The following is a 19,181-nucleotide window of genomic DNA, read 5'->3' as shown; positions in this document are numbered from 1 at the left end:
TGCGAAATGTGCTCAGACATCCCAGAAGTTCACTCAGGACGCCACTCGGGTTGAAGGCACCCAGGCGTGTAACACCCTGTGTCAGATTAAGTCTGCAGTGCTGGCTGGTCATCCATATTTAATTCTGTCAGTCTGTTAATTTTTAACTATGTTTGCTATCAAGGGCCATTAGAGGTCTCCAGGAGCCGGGGTCGGTGGAGCGAGAAGCGCTCGGTGGCAGAGCGGATGGAACTTGGAAGTTGGGGTGTCTCACTTTCCCCTCCTGTCACCGAGTTCTGGCCTTCCCCACCGGCAGCGCCGGCCTTGAATAAAACATGATCCCATATGGAGCTCGTTCTCCTTTTCGCCCCGTCACCATGGGTTTTCTTCATGGAGTTCACTTGGTTTTTATGGCGCCTGCGTCTTTTAATTCCAAAGTTTCTTGGTAGCCTTTCTTGGTTTTGCTCCCGAAGCAGTTTGAATCCATGTCCTCTCAGATGGTATCTGGGGACTTGTCCCACCAGAGGCCAAACACCTGGGTGGACGGCCAGTGGAGGAGCTGGCCCCAGCCGCCCCTCAGCTCACCCCAGGGCCCTTCTTGCTCGATTCCAGATGCTTCTCTAATTTACCAAAGTGTGAAGCCTGGGCCCTCGGGTTTCTGCAGGCAGGGGTACCAGTCCTGAGCCCCTGCATCCTACCTGCTTCTTAAGCTACGGAGAGAGGTCCTAGGCATCTCTTCTTGACCAAGAAAAAAAGGAAATGGAAGAGCTATTTTAACAGTAATTATTGCTCTATGCCAAGGTTCATTCTTCCTACTCACAGATGAGGAAACGGAGGTTCAGTGAGGTAGCAAAATCAACAGAACAAAAGCCTAAAACCTCAAAGTCAGGAGCATGGGCGGAACCTGTCATTAAAATTTGGCCTGTTGGATTTTCTGCACCGTCCCACTGCGACAGGCAGACGGCTCAGCAGTGAACAGACGGTCCTAAAGGGGAGCACCCAGGTGAGACTCACAGAGCCTTGGGGGCTCTCCTTGCTCACAAGGTTGGAGGGATGCAGGCTGAGGGAAACACAGTGTTGGGGGAATGTAGCCTTACAGCTGAAAAAAAAGAGAAAAGGAACCTGGAAAACACAGCGCCCCCCGAATGAAGGCAATCCTTCCACCTGCCCCCACTGTCAGGAAATCTGCCCAGGACGGGGGGAGTCCGGGCCTCTGCAGCCGTGGCAGCGGCTTTGATCAAAGGAACCACTGGGCCCAAGAACCAGATGGAACACCGGCTCTGGACTGCTCTGAGGCCGGCGAGGCCAGGGCAGAGGCGTATGTTGTTGCCTTATGAAGAGGCTCCTTAGGTCTTCAAACACTGAAGGGCAGAGGAGGGAAGGGCAAGATATAGGACAGGTGGGACAGAGAAGGTGGAAGAGCATCTCCTAGGCCAGGAGTTGGCTCCCGGGGGTGGGGAGGCGGTGTTCAGCCACCAGGACTAGGAGAATCATCTCCCCCGCCCCCCAAGGCACACAGTGTAACCCCATCACCTGGACACCAGGCTGGAGCCAAGTCACAGCAGAGAGACTGGAGGGAGAATGAGCTAGAAGGCCCGGGGAAGGACAGGCGGGGTGACCAGCAGCTGAAGAGCTCTGAGTAAAGGAACACATGTAACCACCGGTCTCTGGGAACCCAGCTGTTTCCTGTCGGGGACAGGCGTGTCCAGGCCTGGCCTGCCCCCGGGGGGTGGGGGGCTTCCTCCAGGGGCCACGTTCTCCCAGAGCTGGCACCGGTTACAGGGACCACAGTGCTGATGCAGGCAGGCATTGCTCGTGACAGTGGGGACTGTCACTCAGGCCTCATCTAGCTCACCCGTTCCTCTGCCACCTCCCCAGCCTCTGGTCTTCCCTTGGGCTGCAGCCACAAGGACTCTGCATTCCCACTGGTATCCAGACGGGCTAGACGACTGAACCAGCACAGTTCGCGGGGGTAGCTAGTCCTGGGCTCCCTTCTTGAAGATTCAAATGCACCTTGAAAGGCTAACATTTTCTAAGCCCTTACTGTGTGCCAGCACCACTGTTTCACATGAGGGACTTTTAGCCCCACTTGGAGTGTTAGTTGCTTAGTTGTGTCCGACTCTGCGACCCCACAGACTGCAGCCCGCCAAGCTCCTCTTCATGGGATTTTCCAGGCAAGAATACTGAAGTGGGTTACTATTTCCTTCTCCAGGAGATCTTCCCGACCCAGGGATCGAACCCAGGTCTCCTGCATTGCAGGTGGATTCTTTTAAGGAACTTGAGTCAACGTCACAGAACCTGTAAGTGGCAAAGCCCGCATCTGACCAGGGAGCCCCAGAAACCTCAGGCCTTATGGGGTTGACAGGGAAAGAGCCCCCTAGGGAGGGGCCAGGGGGACTGGAACAGGAAAGGGGGCCTGGTGCTCACGAGAGGCTGGGCCGTGAGCACCACGCCAACCCATCCTCCATCTCCTATGGGAGCCAAGCCAGGGGCTCTCAGGTGACCAGAAAGTCAAACAAAAACAGGGAACGAGACAAGGCTGGTGCGATCAGGAGACACTGCCAGGGCGTGGTTCCCCCGCCCCTACTCTGACCTTCACGGAGTTGCAGGTTTAAAGAGAAAAGCAAATGTCAGAGGATTAATACTTTCATTTATGCCCAAACAATTCAAAGCCTTGAGCTGATCTGCCTCAAAAGCAGTCCTTCAAGGAAGGGGTCTCTGGGGCAGAGACCAGCCCCAGGGCTACAGGATAAGATATGTTTGGGAAAGCCAGGCCTCAAGGATGAGGCTGTCAGGGGGAAGAGAAACCACGCCCGAATCTCCTGACACCTCCCTTTCCTCTGGGAGGCTGGCAGCTGGTGAGGGAATAAAGTCGCCTCTGAGGGGTTCAGTTCTCAGGCCCAGCGTTTCAACACTGGCTGCTGCCTTCTGAATAGGAGGGAGAAGCTCAAGGAACAGAGTTCCCCCTGTGCTAGTCCCCAGGAGCACCGGGGTAGGAAGCAAGCACTGCTGACCCGCTGCCAGGCTATGGGCTCACCCCTGCCTCCCTCACCATGCCCCGTCTGACCAGCTGTGTACCATGCTTAAATCCGACTCACATCAGACCATGCTGCTTCATCTCGGTATTCACTACGGGGGCTCAGTGACAGAGGAGATGCCTAAAGAGATTTCCTTTAAAAAAAAAAAAACAAAAACAAGGAGTTTACAAATGCAGTTCTAGAAACTGCAGTGTCTGGGGTGAGGACCCAGAGGTCAGGACACCCACATGTCACCCTAGGTCATCTCTCCCCAATGACTTCTCTTCACTGTTTGCCTATGAGTTTTTCCCATGGTCCATTTGGCATTTATTTTAGGTCTAACCTTTAGGATTTTTCCAGTGTGTCACAGGGAGACCTCCCCAGGGGCCCGTCTTGCCCCGGGAAGTTTGTGGTTTCATCTGAAGACCTTCTGTTCCCGGGCAGGTGATGCGCTCCAGTCACAAGCCGCAGGGCAGCCCGGGACACAACGTGCAGAGACTCAGGGCAGACGGGGCCCATGGAGGAGACAGGTTGGTAGCCAGGACCTGCTCTCTCGGTCCCACTTACCTGCGCAAGGTCCTGGCTCAATTCAAGGCGACTCTGGTCAAGGGTAAATGGCATTGCTTCCAGACTGTGGGAGAGGACAGCGTGTTTTATTGGCTTCCTCTCAGACCCATTAGCAAGCAGACCAAAAGTGAAAATGAACCCAGACTTAAAAAAAACAAAAAAGCTGAGATGTGTGAGTATGAGGTAAGAGGAACTGTGCGGATTCTCTTCCGCGTGCGCCTTTCCTAAAAGTCGTGAATGAAACTTTCCTCCCTTGTTGACAGTGATTCCATAATACACTTAATACATTTCAAATGCCAACGATGGCGAACATAAGCAGGATGAGCACTTCTTAAAATGTGAACAATCTTCTCAGAAATCAGCTGCTCTCTTATCCCTAGAAGTACCAAGGCAGTACTGCGGCTTACAGTCCTTGTCCAGTAATTCTCTACAAGTGGGATGTGATGTCCAACACGCATCTTCAGTGTAGCCATGGGGGCACCATACAAGCCCGGCAGAAGTAGAGACACGAAGCATCGACTCCTTTGCAGCGATAATTTCTGTCTCTCCTGGATCTTCCTTCTGGCTCAGACAGACTGGAAAAGACAGCCATCCTTGTTGAAGTGACAGCTCCCGGCAGGTGTGACCCATGGATGCTAGAATGAGCAACTTCTATTATGCAGCTCTGATGGTTCAGGAGCCCAAGAGGATACAGGCGGCAGCAGCGAGTCTCCCTGGGATGCTGGCTCCTTCTCCCATATAATGTGTACTCAGCATCCTAGGCCCAGCTCTCCCCAAACCTCAGTCAGAGATAACATCTTAGCTCCAAGTCGCATCACCGTGAAAAACAAAACGCTGCAGTCTACTTGAGATCATGTTTGCTCTAATTAAAATTTTTATTGAAATCTCTCAAATGTTACCAAGAAATAGTTTTTGCAAAAGGGAGGGAAGGGAAAAAACAAACAACAACAACAAAAAAACAGCTAACAAGCAAATTCAACATGGGAGCTCCCTCTGCTGGTCTGCAGTAGGTTGATATGTTACAAACACATTCCCAGAGACAAATCTAATTTGCTGGAGAAGTGGACAAAAGACAGGTGTGTTGGGCTTTGCCTCAGGAGAGAAACACTAGAAGAAAAAAAAAATCCAAGTCTCAAAACAGAGCACAACATCACTAAGAAAAGCAAAATCATCTCAAAGCTGATCTCCAAAGACATATAATAAGATTTCCAGAACAAAAACGGAATTAGCCACTAAGGGGATGCTCCATTCTGGTCTTCCCCTCTGCTCTACCTCCAGTTAGTAAAAATTCTCTTAGGCCTTTTGGGTGATGGTTAAGTTCTGAGCCCCTCGTCTCTGCCTCCAAGTCTCTTCTTACAGGCTTCTCATCTACTTAGAGAAGAAAAAGAGCCAAGGAGTCATTGGAGCAAGGCCTCTCCACAATTCCATCAAAGACTTAGTCTCTGGTGAGCCAGCACTGAGGTGTGGACAGAGCTAGGAATCAGGTGACCTGACTCTGGCCACGGCAGAGCCACGTGCAGACTTTGGACAACTCTCTGCATCTTCTCTGGTCTGTGTCCTCATTTGTAAAATGGGTCAGACCAGCTGATCTGTCAAGCCTCTCCCAGTTCATTCTACGATTCTCCTATCGGACAAAGACATTTAAATAACCGTTATCTGTTCATCAGCCTTTGCAACACAGAACTGAAGCTCGTGCTGGGAATGACCCCCAGTAAGAAGCAGGGTTGAGCGCAAGGATCTCACACTGGTATCAGATGAGAGTCCCACCAGCTCTAGGGCTGATGTAGCGATGCCAAGTGGATGCCCGGCTGGGCAAGCCTCAAGACCAAGGAACAGCTCACGGGGAACATGCCACCATGGGTGGTACACATCCCCGTAAGTCAGAACTGGCGAGTCCATTTATCTTGGCACCGTCTCTCCTCATCCTCTCTCACAATGGCCTGGGCTTTTGGATCTCTCATTCCTGGTCCTGTTCGGCCAGTGTCAGGCCTTGCTTTTCCAGGGCAGTGGTGAGAAGGCTTTGTGGCTGATTAACCAAAGCCATGGGTATTTAGAAGACCATGCAAACTTGGCACCGTTTCATGGTGTCATTAAGATGGCCTCAACAGTCAATGGATCTGTATCTAGGCAGTCCAGGAAGAGGAAGAAGGGAGCTATTACATAGCCCAGATGGCGGGGATGGGCCACCAACAGAGAGGACTTTTTTGAGTTGCTCCATGGCCTCTATGAAATTATGCCTGAGACCCCCAGGAACACTCTGGTAACCCAGCAGAAGGTATCTGCTGGTTCTCTTTCCCTTTCCAGCTCTGGCTACCTGCCGTTGCAAGGGTGGCCAAGCACTGACGTGGACGAAGGTGGAAAGGGCAGCAAGGGAAGGGAAGCGAACAGCAACCCAGACTGGGTGTCAGTCTAGGAAGAGCCCTGGTATTCTGTTTCCTGTGCCAAGTGCTGCCACCACCATTCACCTACTACCTGGACTCTTTCCACCTGCCTCTCCCAACTCTGGAGGTCCAGGCACAGAGGCTTTTTCTTTGTAGGTTGCCTGCACGGTACCTGAGAGGCCGGGCTGTCCATGCACAATCGAAGCATTGACAGCTGAGCTGGAAGAGAACGGAAGGATGTCCATCTAACAACACTCCTGAGCCCACGGCCTCCCTGTGAGAACCCTCACTGGGGCGGCTGGTAGGTCTCGTGTACAACACAGGTAAGTTCTGTACCGCGTAAAAGAGTGTTAAGTCAGAAGGGTTTTCTGGCAAGCTGTTGATTTCACCCGGCCTGGTCCATAAACACTAAACAAAACAACCCCCGTCCCTCCAAACCTGTGCAGGCTGATGACGCTCTAAAAGCAGGCTTTTCTGCTTTTAGAGGACCTACATGTGGAATAAGACAAATGACAGCTATATTCTTTCTCTCTTATTTGCTACTGATCATCACTCTGGATCCTAACATGGATTACTACTGCTTGCAAGAAAAGAAAAGCTAAGAGAAACAACTTTTTTTTTCCCCCAAGGGAAGAGAAAGGGTTTGTAAGTAGACAGTAATCTTTGTGAAGAAACACTGGAGTGTGTTTATGAAACTCAGGCTATTCTTAACTGAGAAAGAAAGCCGGTCAGAAGACACACCTCGACCCTGACTTCTAATTCCATTTAAGACACTATATCGTACCTCCTTTCCCACAGGGTCTCTTAAAAATAAATGGAAGGGTGAATCTGGTCCTTGACACATGCAGGCTAGCACCCGGCCTTCCTCCTGGAAACTCCCGACATGCCCCCTTCACCACGCGGGCTCCCAGAATACACGAGAACTCTCCATACAGACAAACACACGCAGACACACGACTCCAGGGCCACGCGCAGGCCTCCCGCTGCGGTCCCTCCACACGACAAGGCACACACGCCTGTGCTCCGGGGGCGCCCTCGAGCTAGCTGGGGGAGGTCTAACCCGGGCCCGTCTCCCGTGTGTGTGGCATGAGGTGAGATCATTAAGGAGGAGAGTGGTGTTGTCTGGGGGCGCAGGTTGGGGGGGGGGGGGCAAACGTCAGGCAGTGGGTGATGCCATGGCTGTCAGACGGTCCTCAGAAGTCCCGGAGGAGTGGCGGCTGATCGAGAGGGGGGCATTAATCTCTCGGAGGTGGATCTGTTAGCCGGAGAGGTGTTAGTCGTACGGTGTGCTCTGGGCAACCAGGTTGGAAAGGACGGGTGCTGGGGTGAGTGGAGTCGTGGCCGAGGGGCGTCAATTACCTGGGCATGCAGTGAAGCGGGGTAGGTGAAAGCAGGAGGAGGCAGCGCAGGCGCTAAGTCCGCTGGGTACAGAGGGTACGGGGCCCACACTTCAGGGCTACTGGGGTAAAGTGCAGGCACTGTGAGCTCATCTGCAAGACAAGAAGAAGGGGACAGTTAGTGGCCACCCCGCCGCCGGCTCCGAGCCGCAAACACTCCCGCGCGCACCCGAGCCCCCATCCGCGGCACGGGTCGCATCACTCAGCCGCTGCATCACCTGTTGGCGCCAGTCTCCTGAACACCGATCACTGACCAGTACATACAGAATTGAAAAAAAAAAAAGGCTCGAGGGCTAGGATGGACTGGGGGTGGTGGAAGGGAGGCTCAAGACAGGGGGAGGGGGTCTATGTCTCCTATGGCTGATTCATGTTGTTGGATAGCAAAAACCAACACTGCCAAGCCATTCTTCTCCAATTAAAAATAAATTTAAAATTCGTAAACATATTTCATATTTATTTAAAAAGTATAAATTTATACCATACAATAAATTTATATGTAATTATATAGTATTTATAAAAATCAGTAAGTAAACGTTTTTTAAAAAGCAGTAAGAATCTGCTTCCGGCCTGGCCTGCTGAGATCTTAGCCTCCACAGCGGACACTCTGATGTCTTTCCAACTGGAATACGGGGATCCCCTGAACAATGAGGACTTCCTGAAGCCAACTGCAAACAGGGTCCTCCGAGGAAGACAGAGATCCAGTAGCGATCTCCCATGAAGACCCACTGCAGAGCCATTGGGAGAACAGCGGCCGCCTGGCAGGACCAGAAGGACCCCAGGACTGGAGGACTCCTCTGTTCATTGGCATACCGATTACTGGCAAACCGTGATCATCCAGAGTTTTCTGTTTAGAAGCACAAGGCCAGACACTGCCCACAGGGCATTTAAAGTGTTCTAAGTTTGGAGGATGGAAATGCAAGGTCTGGGGTGTTCAGATTCAAGGGGCACTGCACCAAGATCCAAATAAGGGCATTCACTGCTGCTGTTGATACAGATTTCATTTTCTAGGGAAAACACGTGAGTTGTGATGCCGACCGGCTGGTCTCAATGTTCCTTGCTCAGCTCCGAGTCCACGCTGGTCAGGCTGCAGTTTTGCCAGATTGACAGGCAAGCGCTGGGGTCTCAGGATGCATCGGGAAGCGGCCCGCTGAAGCCACCACACACACATGGGGGGCGGGCTGGGGTGTGTCTCAAGGCAAAAATACCCACAGTCAATAGTTACACATCTGGAACCCGTGAAGCAGCATCTCAGTACGTGCTTTTATCACCTGTCAAAGTCTGATATCATGTAGGCCAGGGATGCTCCCTGGGACTGCCAAGGGAGTCAGGAAAGGTGACCCCTAAAGCCATTAGTGACTGCCATTCAGGACTTTCCAGAGGTCGACAGTGCATGGCATGTGACCCAAGGTCAAGAGAGTCATTTGCTTCCTTCTCACCATCTAAGCCACCCCAAGTCTTCATTCCAGGTCTCCCCTATCTCCCTAAATTCTGACTATGGGCAGGATTTTCAGTGTGGGGAGGAGGTTAGAAGTAGAAGAGTGCCATGCTGAGTGTGCCATGGAGACCACCCTACAGAACAAGCAGAAGGCAGCTGAGCCCACAGGAGCGTCTCATCAGTGGATGGGTGTGTGCGGAGCTTCTGTCTCCAGCAGGCGTGGAAGAGTTTTTTTTTTTTAATCAACTCAGTTGTCATTGTGATAATAGTTTGTCCCTCTTTTTTAAAATTATTTTTGATGTGGACCACTTTTAAAGTCTTTATTGACTCTGTTACAATTCTGCTTCTGTTCTGTTTTGGGTTTCTGGCTGTGAGGCACATGGGAATCTTAGCTCCTGGACCAGGGATCGAACCTGCACCCTCTGCATCAGAAGGTGGTGTCCTAACCACTGGACCACCAGAGAAGTCCCAGGAAGAGCTTCTAAAAGGATGAGGGAGAGGCAAGAGCTGTTGATGATGACACTTTCGCGGCCAGGAGGGGGATCCCAACAAGGTGGGGTGATGAGGCTCTGGTTGCTCAGGCACCCCAACTCTCCCTCTCTGAACAAGGCTGTTAAAGTGACCTCCTCGTGGTGATGGGAACAGAATCTGCTGGTCTATCTAGGCTGGGGAGCCTAGGCCAATTATTTGGTTGGGAAAATATTAACATCATAATCCTTTTTAAAGGGATCAGGTCTCCACCACCTGCTTCCACAGCTCTAGGGTGTGGAGGTGTGTGTGTGTAGTTTCTGGAAGGAAATTCCTTAGCGAGGGGTTAGCAGAGCCCCGTGATTCCTGTGGTGATGAGACCATATGATTTCTATTAGAGCAACAACTCTTGTGAGAGCCCAGGCTCGTGGAAACCAACCGCTGCCAGAACCAGTGCCTCAGATTTTAAACAAACAACCATTCTCAGGAATGGCAGGCTGTGACTGTGGCTGCTGTTGTTATTTCAGCTACCAGGTTATTTTAAGACTTCTGAGTCTTTTTTTAAAAACATCAAGAGTCTCAAGACCCAGCACAGTCATCTTTCGGCCCATGCTTGCCTCGCCCCACGGCGACAGCAGAGGACAACAGTCACCACCCAGGGGCTCTGCTGAGTCTGCTGCCTGATGGCTAAAGGTGAGGAAGCCTTGCAGGGTGCTCTGGGGCTCCCTTCAGAACGTTTCTAGAAAGTGTATCTTTTAAGGTATCTGATCCTAAAGACATAGGGTCTGGGTTTTTATCTCAGCCTGATGGAATTTGTGATTGTCAGATCTTTCCATATTTTGTCCTAAAGCTTTACTTCACAGTGGACCAGTCCCTGATGGATATTTGCACAAAACCTAGCCCACGGATTCCCTGGCGGCTCAGTGGTAAAGAATCTGCCTGGCAGTGCAGCAGACATTGTAGAGACAATGCAGAGTTCGATCCCTGGTCCAGGAAGATCCAACATGGTGGTGAGCAACTAAGTCCACACACCACAACTACTGAGCCTGTTCTCTAGCACCTGGGAGAAATGACAGAAGCCAGAGCACCCTACAGCCCATGCTCTCCAACAAGAGTAACCCCTGCTTGCTGGAACTAAAGAAAAGCCCGCAAAGCATGGCAGACCCAGTGCAACCAATAAAGAATGGGGGGGGGGTGTTTGCTTCCAAGTCCTCTAAGCCAGGGGTCCCCAACCTCCAGGATCTAATGCAATAATAATAGAAATAAAGTGCACGATAATTTAATGTGCTTGAAACATCCCCAACACCACCCCTTCCACTCCAGTCCGTGGGAAAATTACCTTCTACAAAAGCAGTCCCTAGTACCAAAAACATTGGGGGCCGCTGTCCTATATCCCAACTGCAGAGTAATAGTATAGTCAGGTAGTGGAAAAGTCTAGGTATTAGTCTGTCAGTTATGTCCAACTCTTTTGTGACCCCACGGACTGACCACCAGGCTCCTCTGTCTATGGGATTTCCCAGGCAAGAATATTGCAGTAGGTAGCCATTCCCTTCTCCAGGGGATCTTCCCAACTCAGGGATCAAATAGGGGATCTCCTGCATTGTAGGCAGATTCTTTACCATCTGAGCTACTAGCAAAGCCTCAGTGAAGCAGATCCTAAGATAAGAGACCAGGGGGAATATACACTAGGTAAATCCCTTGCTCCAGCTCATCAGCTCTCCCTTCATTTCTTAGAATGGAATCTGAAGTTATGGTAACTGTTAAAGAGGCACGTGAAAGGTTGGTCAGGAGGAAGATGAACTCAGGGTATCAGCGGAGATGCTCTGTGTGATGAGTGCTGAGCCAGGAGGGCAGTGAAATGATGACTAACAGCACATCCTCCGGGCAGGAGCCAGGTCTCACTCTGCACCCCTGGCCCGGCTCTGAGCCTGGCATTTAGCATGCCGTCATGCTTGCTGTACTGAACAGCACCTGACAGAAAATTCCAAAACTTCTTTAAAGAGATATCACTGTTTTCTTTGTTAAAGGAACTGAGGGAACAGCCAGAGGAACTAGATCTAAAATTTCTCAACCCTGGAAGTATCTGTCATATGCACCCAAAATATTGAGCCAAGGGAGGCTCAAATCAGAGCAAGTGTTTTGGAGCAGGCGTTTCCAAAGTTAAAAATAAAACCAATGGAACTTTTCTTCAAACATGTTTCCCAGAAACTCTTTTTTAATAGGAGTGGAGCGGTCTGGGCAGATTCTCTGGTGGTCCTGGCTGGAGGAACTCAACTCCTGTGACAGTTCCCGGAGAACACCAAGGTTCTGGAGGTAACTGTTTGAAAACTGCTCCTCCAGTGGGTCTCATCCAGGGGCCTGTTTTTAAAGCAAGCTCCTCTTCCAAACTTCTGAAGGATGAATTCATTCCTATAGTTCCTGGAAACCCCTCGTGGAGTGGGCAGACGGGCAAGGGGTAGTCAGAGTAGGATGTTTGGGATCAAACAGTGAAGCAGCTGGGAGGGAAGCAAGCAGGCCTCCTGGCCTGACTTCAGTGGCCAAGGTACCAAGGTATGCCAAGGCCAAGGATTAATGACTTCCCTGGTGGCTTAGACAGTCAAGAATCTGCCTCCAACATGGGAGACCTGGGTTCAACCTCTGGGTTGAGAAGATCCCCTGGAGAGGGAATGGCAACCCACTTCCATGCCTAGAAAACCCCAAGGACAGAGGAGCCTGGCAGGCTACAGTCCATGAGGTTGCAAAGAGTCGGACATGACTGAGAGACCAACGCTTAATGGCCTCATGAGTGAGGTGCTGAGAAATCTGACCCAAGCCATACAGCAGGTCAAGTAACAGGAAGAAAGGTCAACAACCCAGGTAGAGTTATTCACGCCCTTCCCTGTGTTCCCAAGGCGGAGCTGCCCAGTGGCACTGCAGCCCCCACAGAGCGCTGTGTTGGGGGCCAATGCTTCTCAAAATGTGCTCCCCAGACCAGCAGCTAGCAGCATGGGAGAAAGGCAAGTTCTCCGCTCCACCCCAGATCCACTTAATCGGGAATTCTGCCCTCTAGGTGATTCTGGCACACACTTCACTCTGAGAACCACTAACGTCAGTAGCCACCTGAGTAAAGTCTGGGGTGTTTTGCTTTCAAAGTGCTGTGACACAGTACCTGTGGAATAACTGAATGAGACACTCCAGGAGAGAAGATGCAAATGAAAGCTATCATCCTGGACTTGTTCTGTGAAGAGAAACTGAAGGGGCAAAGTAGACCCAGCCTGGCATCCCTTGCTTGGCTTGGCTGTTGTTTAGTCGCTCAGTCGTGCCCATCTCTTTGCGACCCCATGGACTGATGGACTGTAGCCCTCTAGGCTCCTCTGTCCATGGGATTTCACAGGCAAGAACACTGGAATGGGTTACCATTTCCTCCTGCAGGGGATCTTCTTGACCGAGGGGTCAAACCCATGCCTCCTGCATTGGCAGGTGGATTCTTTACCACGGAGCCACTAGGCTCAGAGCCACCCATGAGTGACATACAGGCACAGTGGAGGTGGCCGGCCCGGGGCAGGATCACACCTGGAAAGGAGGAGTCCTTAAGAACATCTCCACTTCACTGAGAGGCTGAAACTCCCTGAAAACACACATGCTCTCCTTTGATGCAACAAGATAGTAAGCTGAATGAGCTTTGTTGCATCTGTATGCTTTGTTGTTGTTGTTGATGCTAATGTGGTTTGAGAAAATTGTAATAGGTAAAGAGATGCGTTTCCCATAGAACAAGCCCTTCACCTGACCACGCCCTGGAAGGAGCAGAGCTCAGGTCAGCTTCACCTTCCTTAGTCTCGGCCCATCCTGTGCCAACTTAGTAGGAAAGCAAGGCTAAAGCAAGAGAACCTCTGATGGCCTGAGCCCGTGGGGATGGATGGCTTGGGAGTCAGCGAGGCTGAGTGAGCCAGGACCCAGGGAGCAGAAAGAGACCAGGAGGCCAGGGCTTTCATCTGGGCCTAAGTCAACCCTCCTGGGAGGCTGGCTCAACCCTTTCTCATTGCCCCAGATCTGGTCACACACTTTCTCCTTTTGTACCACTGAGGATACATATAGTTGTTGGGGCAGTATCCATCTGAAATGACCTTTTTCTTAGCATAAGAATATGCAACCAGAACAATTCAAACTGAATTCTAACAAACAAGGACTAGATTCCCCAATTCCACCCTCTGATCTCTTCGAAATCAAATAACTGCAAGTCTCTGATGAAGGTTTAAACCCAAAGAGCTCCTGAAGATCACCCAGTCTGCCTTTTCTTCTGGATGAGGAAACAAGGAGACAGACAGGGGAAGTTTCCAGTCTAAGGTCACGCTGAAACTTAGGTGAAGAAGGACTCTTAGAAACGACGGAGATCAAGAGGGACAAGGAGACTCTTTGAAGGACATAACCTTAGTACAGTTGAGAACACAAGGTCCAAGAACTTTAAGTCAGCATTTACTTTGTTTCTTGGATATTTCCGTTTGGAAATATTCCACAGCAGCATCACGCTCAATATTCATAAAAGGAAACATTCCCTCCAATGGCGTGTCCTCCTTGGTCCCAGATTTCAGTAAAAGATGCTTAGATGTCCAAGCCAGGATGACTTGGAAGTCACCCTACCCTCCTCCAATCTTTCATCAAGGTCCTACTGAATCTATCCCATCCCATCACTTAAATCCTAACCACTGTCACTGGATTACTGAAAAGGATTCCTGAACGCAAGAACTTTAAAATGTACGATTCAGAACTGTCACTCTCCAGCTTAAAACCTTTCTATGATTTCCCTTTGATGTCTGGAGAGTTTGTGAATCCCCCAGCCCCTCCAGCTCTTACTCTCACCTGGTTTTCCCTCCTGGTCTAAGGTCAGTGAGTTATTTATCTGGCTTGACCACACATGGTTCCCTTCCCACTTCTAGGTCTAGTACACACACATCCCTTCTGTCAGGCGTGCACCTTGCTTTCACTTGGTGTGACTCTTATTCATTCTTTAAAGGATTCCCCTTAGATGTCACTTCCTAGAGGGTAGAAGGGAGGTGACAAGGACCATCTTTGGGGCCTGTGTTCATTAAAAAAAAAAAAAAAACCTATTTAAAAAAATATTTGTTTATTTATTGAGGTTGTGGAGCGTCTTATTAGTTGCAGCACGCAGGAACTTCAGCTGAGCCACGTCAGATCTAGTTCATGACCGAGGAACGAACCTGGGTGCCCTGCGTTGGGAGCACAGAGTCTCAGTCACCGGACCACCAGCAAAGTCCTCTCTCTCTCTGTTTTGCTACATTCTGCACATCCCAGCGTCACAGACACCCTTTGCTTACCCTGGTACCTAGACCAGTACATCAGAAGGTATTAAGAAGTCAACTCTTTGCTGTGTATTTGATAAAGTGAATGGAGGGGGAAAAAAAAAGAGAAATTGCCCTTCAGGAGGAAATGATCAAATTGTAGATTAATTCAACTCTGTGTGGGAGAGAAATAGGCAGAGAGAGGATGAAGGTGAGAGCATGCAAATCCTACTTTTAATTTTATTTTTTTGGCTATATTGCACAGCATGCAGGATCTTAGTTCCCCGATCAGGGATTGAAGCCGTGTCCCCTGCAACAGAAGCACAGAGTCTTAACCACTGGACTGCCAGGAAGCCCCCAAATGCTACTTTTTAAGTAACATTACACTTTATATTAATAACACCTATTTTCATACATTTTATACACAGCTGAGAACATGCACATCATTATTCTGAATCCTTATTAAAAACTCTGGAGAGAGACTTCTTCAGAAAAGTGGAAAAGACCCTACTCCAGTGGTTAAGACTCTGTGCTCCCAATGTAGGGGGCCTGGGTTCCATCCCTGGTCAGAGAACTTGATCCCACATATCGCAACTAAGACCTCGCCCAGCCAAATACATAAATATTAAAAAAAAAAAAAATCCTGGAGAAAGGGGCAGGAATGGATATCGTATTTTAACGATGAGAAAAACTCAAGCGGCTGAACTGGGATTAGAACCCAGGTCCCATGTCTTGGGCTCCCCTGCTGGCTCAGATGGTAAAAAAATCTGCCTGTAATGTGGGAGACTTGGGTCCAATCCCTGGGGAGGGAAGATCCCCTGGAGAAGAGAACGGCTACCCAGTCCAGTATTGTGGCCTGGAGAATTCCATGGACAGAGGAGCCTGGTGGGCTATGTATGGTCTACGGGGTCACAAAGAGTCAGACACGACTGAGCAACTAACACGTTCACTTATTTTCACCCACATCTCATGGTTCAGGCTCCCTGGAGCATAAGTGGTCTTCATCTCTAGCATTCAACATACTCAATATACTAGAACAAACTCCACGAGAGCCTGCCTGATACATGAAGAATTCCGCCAGAAAAAACAGCAACCATGTCACAGAAGGCCCAAGTATGATGAAAAATTCCAAACAAGAAAAATAAATCCAGGACTCTGTTAAGCAAGCAACTCCTACTCACATACCTCTGCAAGTAGTTGATCCAAGTTTATTAAGCAAACCCTTCAAAAACCAGCCTTAACGAGGCCCACTCTTTTGAGGACTGTCCCACTGGGCCATGCTCTTCTGATGTAAGGGCTGAGAACACAGTCCACTCCCAGTTTCTGTGGCCAGGGACAGTGCACACAGGCTATAGGGGGTTGAAGAGTGTCCCCACTAAAATTCCTGTCTGCCTGCAACCTCAGAATGTAACCTTTTTGAAAACAGGACTTTTTGGAGATGTAATTATTTAAGGATCTCGTGATGAAATCATTCTAGATTTGGTGGTGGTGGTGAGCTTAAATCCAAAAACTGATGTCCTTATAAGAGCAGAGGACATAGAGAAGCAGGTGATGTGAAGACGGGAACAGAGGCTGGAATGATACAGCCACAAGCAAAGGAACCCCCAGAAGCTACGAGACGCACCAGATGGTCTGAGTTTCCAGAAGAAGCCAACCCCGTGGATGCCTCAACTTCAGACCTCCCTCCTCCTAAACGGTGAGAATGTATCTCAGTTGTTTTCAGCCACCCGTCTGGTGGGAATCTGTTGTCATGCCCCAAGAATACCTTTGGTTCCCACAAAAGGTCACATACTTCAAAGAAGTGTAGAGGGACAATCAAAAGATTCGGTGAAAAGTTCAAAAGGACGTGATACTGATCATGACTGTAGTTTGTACGTTCGGCACAGGGAGCCAGCTGTGCTCAGGGCTGGAGACCCAGGAAAAATCAATCAGTGCTCAGCACCCCCTCTACTCTACCTGCTCTTTTTCTGAAATTAATATTTATTTTGCTGCTCTGGGTCTCAGTTTTGGCACTCGGGCTTAGTTGCTCTGAGGTATGCAGGAATCTAAGTTCCCAGGCCAGGGATCAAACCCACATCCCCTGCACTGGAAGGTGGATGCTTAACCATGGGGCCACCAGGGAAGTCCCCCCACCTGCTCTTTAATTCAGTCCTTGGCCATTTTCTTTGCTTCAGTTACTAATTCAATTTAGGATAATTCCTAAGTCTTCAGTGGAAAAAGTTACAAAAAGTGGAAGCAGTGATAGATTTTGCTTTTTTAGGCTTTAAAATCACTGCAGAAGGTGACTGCAGCCATAACATTAAAAGACACTTGCTCCTTGGAAGGAAAACTATGACAAACCTAGACAGTGTATTAAAAAGCAAAGACATTACTTTGCTGACAAAAGGTCCGTATAGTCAAAGCTATGGTTTTACCCCGTAGCTGTGTACAGATGTGAGAGTTGGACCATAAAGAAGGCGGAGTGCCCAAGAATCGATACTTTCATACTGTGCTGTTGGAGAAGACTCCTGAGAGCCCCTTGACTGCAAGATCAAACCAAGGAATCCTTAAAGAAATCAACTTGTAATGTTCATAGGAAGGACCGATGCTGGAGCATCAATACTTTGGCCATTTTTGTTAAGAGCCAACTCACTGGAAAAGATCGTGATGCTGGGAAAGATTGAGGGCAAAAGGAGAAGGGGGTGACAGAGGATGAGATGGTTAGATATCGTCACCGACTCAATGGACATGAATTTGAGCAAACTCCAGGAGATAGCGGAGGACAAAGGAGCCTGGTCCATGGGGTTGCAAAGAGTCGGACACAACTCAGTGACTGAACAACAACATAAATCTACAGTGAAGGGACTTCCCTGGTGGTCCACTGGCTAAGACTCTGTGCTTTCAATACAGGGGTCCTGGATTTTCGATTCTTGGTCAGAGAACTAGATCCCACATGCCCTAAGAGCTGGTGCAAAAAAATAAATTTTTTTTTTTTTAAAAAATCTACAGCAAAGATTTCCACTTCAGTGCAGACATCCTAAACACATTCAAGTCAACTCATCCGAAAATGCACTATCGCTCATAAACCAATGCCTCTTTATACCTCCCCACACTCCACTATCCCATCCATTCAGGTACAAGCACCTTTCATTTCTCACATCCAACAACTGCAGTTTTAACACACTAAAGACAATGACAGACTCTAACGATAATAAGAGCAAGAAAGTAGCTAATGTTTATGGAGCACATCTCACAGGGCAACCACCATGCTCACAGCACTGGTGGGAGGCTCTAACTCCAGCCCCTGTGCGTCCTCAGGAAGCACGGGCACTCACAGGTTCCGTTCCTCGTCCGCTGGCTCACAGCCAGCGACACCAGGGTGTGCATCAGTCATCTCCAGCCTCTCCAGTTCTCTGCCTCTTCACACGGGTGGCATTTCCTCCGTGCCTTTCTCATAACTATCTTTCCCTTTACAGCCTTATTTCTACCACCCAAATGAGGTTCCAGCTGGACTCTTAACAGCCTCTTCTTGACTTTTAAACTGGTTTCCTAATGATTTCCACGGTCTTTCCACTCACATTCATCTCTCCTAACACATATTCCTAGAGCAACCCTTTAAACCTGCAGGCTAACCCAGACCAAAAAAGGTATGCCAAGGAAATTCCAAAAGCAAGCTGGTCTTTATTCAACTGGGGCACCTCCCCTCCAGGTTAATGGATTTTGGGCCAGGCCATGAGCAGTCACTGCTCCCAGGATCCCATTCTTTCCTTACTGGGCAGATGTTCCATGTCAAAATCCCTTCCAGTCTAGGACAGAGGATGAGATGGTTGGATGGCATCACCGACTCGATGGACATGGGTTTGAGCAGGCTCCGGGAGTTGGTGATGGACAGGGAAGCCTGGCATGCTGCAGTCCATGGGGCTGCAAGGAGTTGGACACAACTGAGCAACTGAACTAAACTCACCCTTGATCTGAGTGAGGAAGGAAACCCAGAGAACAAGCTGCAGGAAAACTGTTTCTCTGGTGACTTGATTAAAGTCATCACTGTTACTGCCTCTCGCTCATCAGAATGGCACATTTTCATACCTCTTCCTTCCTGAGACCTGGAACTGCAGGGTGGAGGATCACCCAGAACTTCCCCAGCAATTTCCCACCCAGACATTGCAACTGAACTTTTAGGGTTTCTCTCTGAGAGCCAGTCAACAAGGAATCAACTGCAATCAAATCTAGATGTTTAACAGGAGCTCTATTTCCAGAAAGCACTGGTAGTTTTATGTTTGTTTGTTTTTTTCAAATATTTGGCTGCACTGGGTCTTCTTTGCAGCTTTCCAGAACTTAGTTGAGGCACGAGGTATCTTAGTTCCCTGACCAGGGATTGAACCCGGGCCCCTCGCATTGGGAGTATGGAGTCAGCCATTGGACCACGATGGAAATCCCAAGCGTTGGTTTTCTATCATATAAACAACATAAAGGGCTTCCCTGGTGGTTCAGATGGTGGGGAATCCGCCTGCCAATGCAGGAGACCCAGATTCAATCACTGGGTCAGAAAGATCCCCTGGAGGAGGAAATGGCAACCCACTCCAGACTTCCGGCTGGAGAATTCCATGGACAGAGGAGCTATAGCCCATGGGGTCACAAAGAATTGGACACAACTGAGCAACTAATACATACACATACAACAT

At 49.5% G+C, this 19,181-nt stretch overlaps 1 protein-coding gene and 1 long non-coding RNA gene across 13 annotated transcripts in view; one reads left to right on the top strand and one right to left on the bottom strand.

Moving 5' to 3' along the window:
• RBPMS (RNA binding protein, mRNA processing factor) overlaps positions 1-19,181 on the bottom strand; it is a 204,679-nt gene that overhangs the window by 20,161 nt on the left and 165,337 nt on the right. For 7 of the 12 annotated variants that reach the window (XR_006058139.2, XR_009598671.1, XR_006058140.2 and 4 more), the window contains exon 6: positions 7,304-7,434. The exons of 4 other annotated variants lie outside the window; for them this stretch is intronic. Coding sequence is in view for 3 of the 8 variants with exons in the window: in XM_060407185.1 (XP_060263168.1) it covers positions 7,304-7,434 (131 nt within the window). In the remaining 5 variants the exon portion in view is untranslated. Of the gene's footprint in view, positions 1-4,414; positions 4,671-7,303; positions 7,435-19,181 lie in introns of those variants that run through there. One more of the 12 variants, XM_027962660.2, reaches the window with a different exon arrangement.
• On the top strand, positions 7,431-11,437 carry LOC114111049 (uncharacterized). The gene is made up of 2 exons (XR_003587177.3): positions 7,431-9,937; positions 10,095-11,437. It is a non-coding gene; the product is annotated as an uncharacterized LOC114111049 (long non-coding RNA).

The sequence above is a fragment of the Ovis aries genome, chromosome 26 (genome assembly GCF_016772045.2).
Source record: "Ovis aries strain OAR_USU_Benz2616 breed Rambouillet chromosome 26, ARS-UI_Ramb_v3.0, whole genome shotgun sequence".
NCBI classification, from domain to species: domain Eukaryota; kingdom Metazoa; phylum Chordata; class Mammalia; order Artiodactyla; family Bovidae; genus Ovis; species Ovis aries.
The sequence above is the reverse complement of the archived record's forward strand: the minus strand, read 5'-3'. Positions and strand labels throughout refer to the sequence as shown.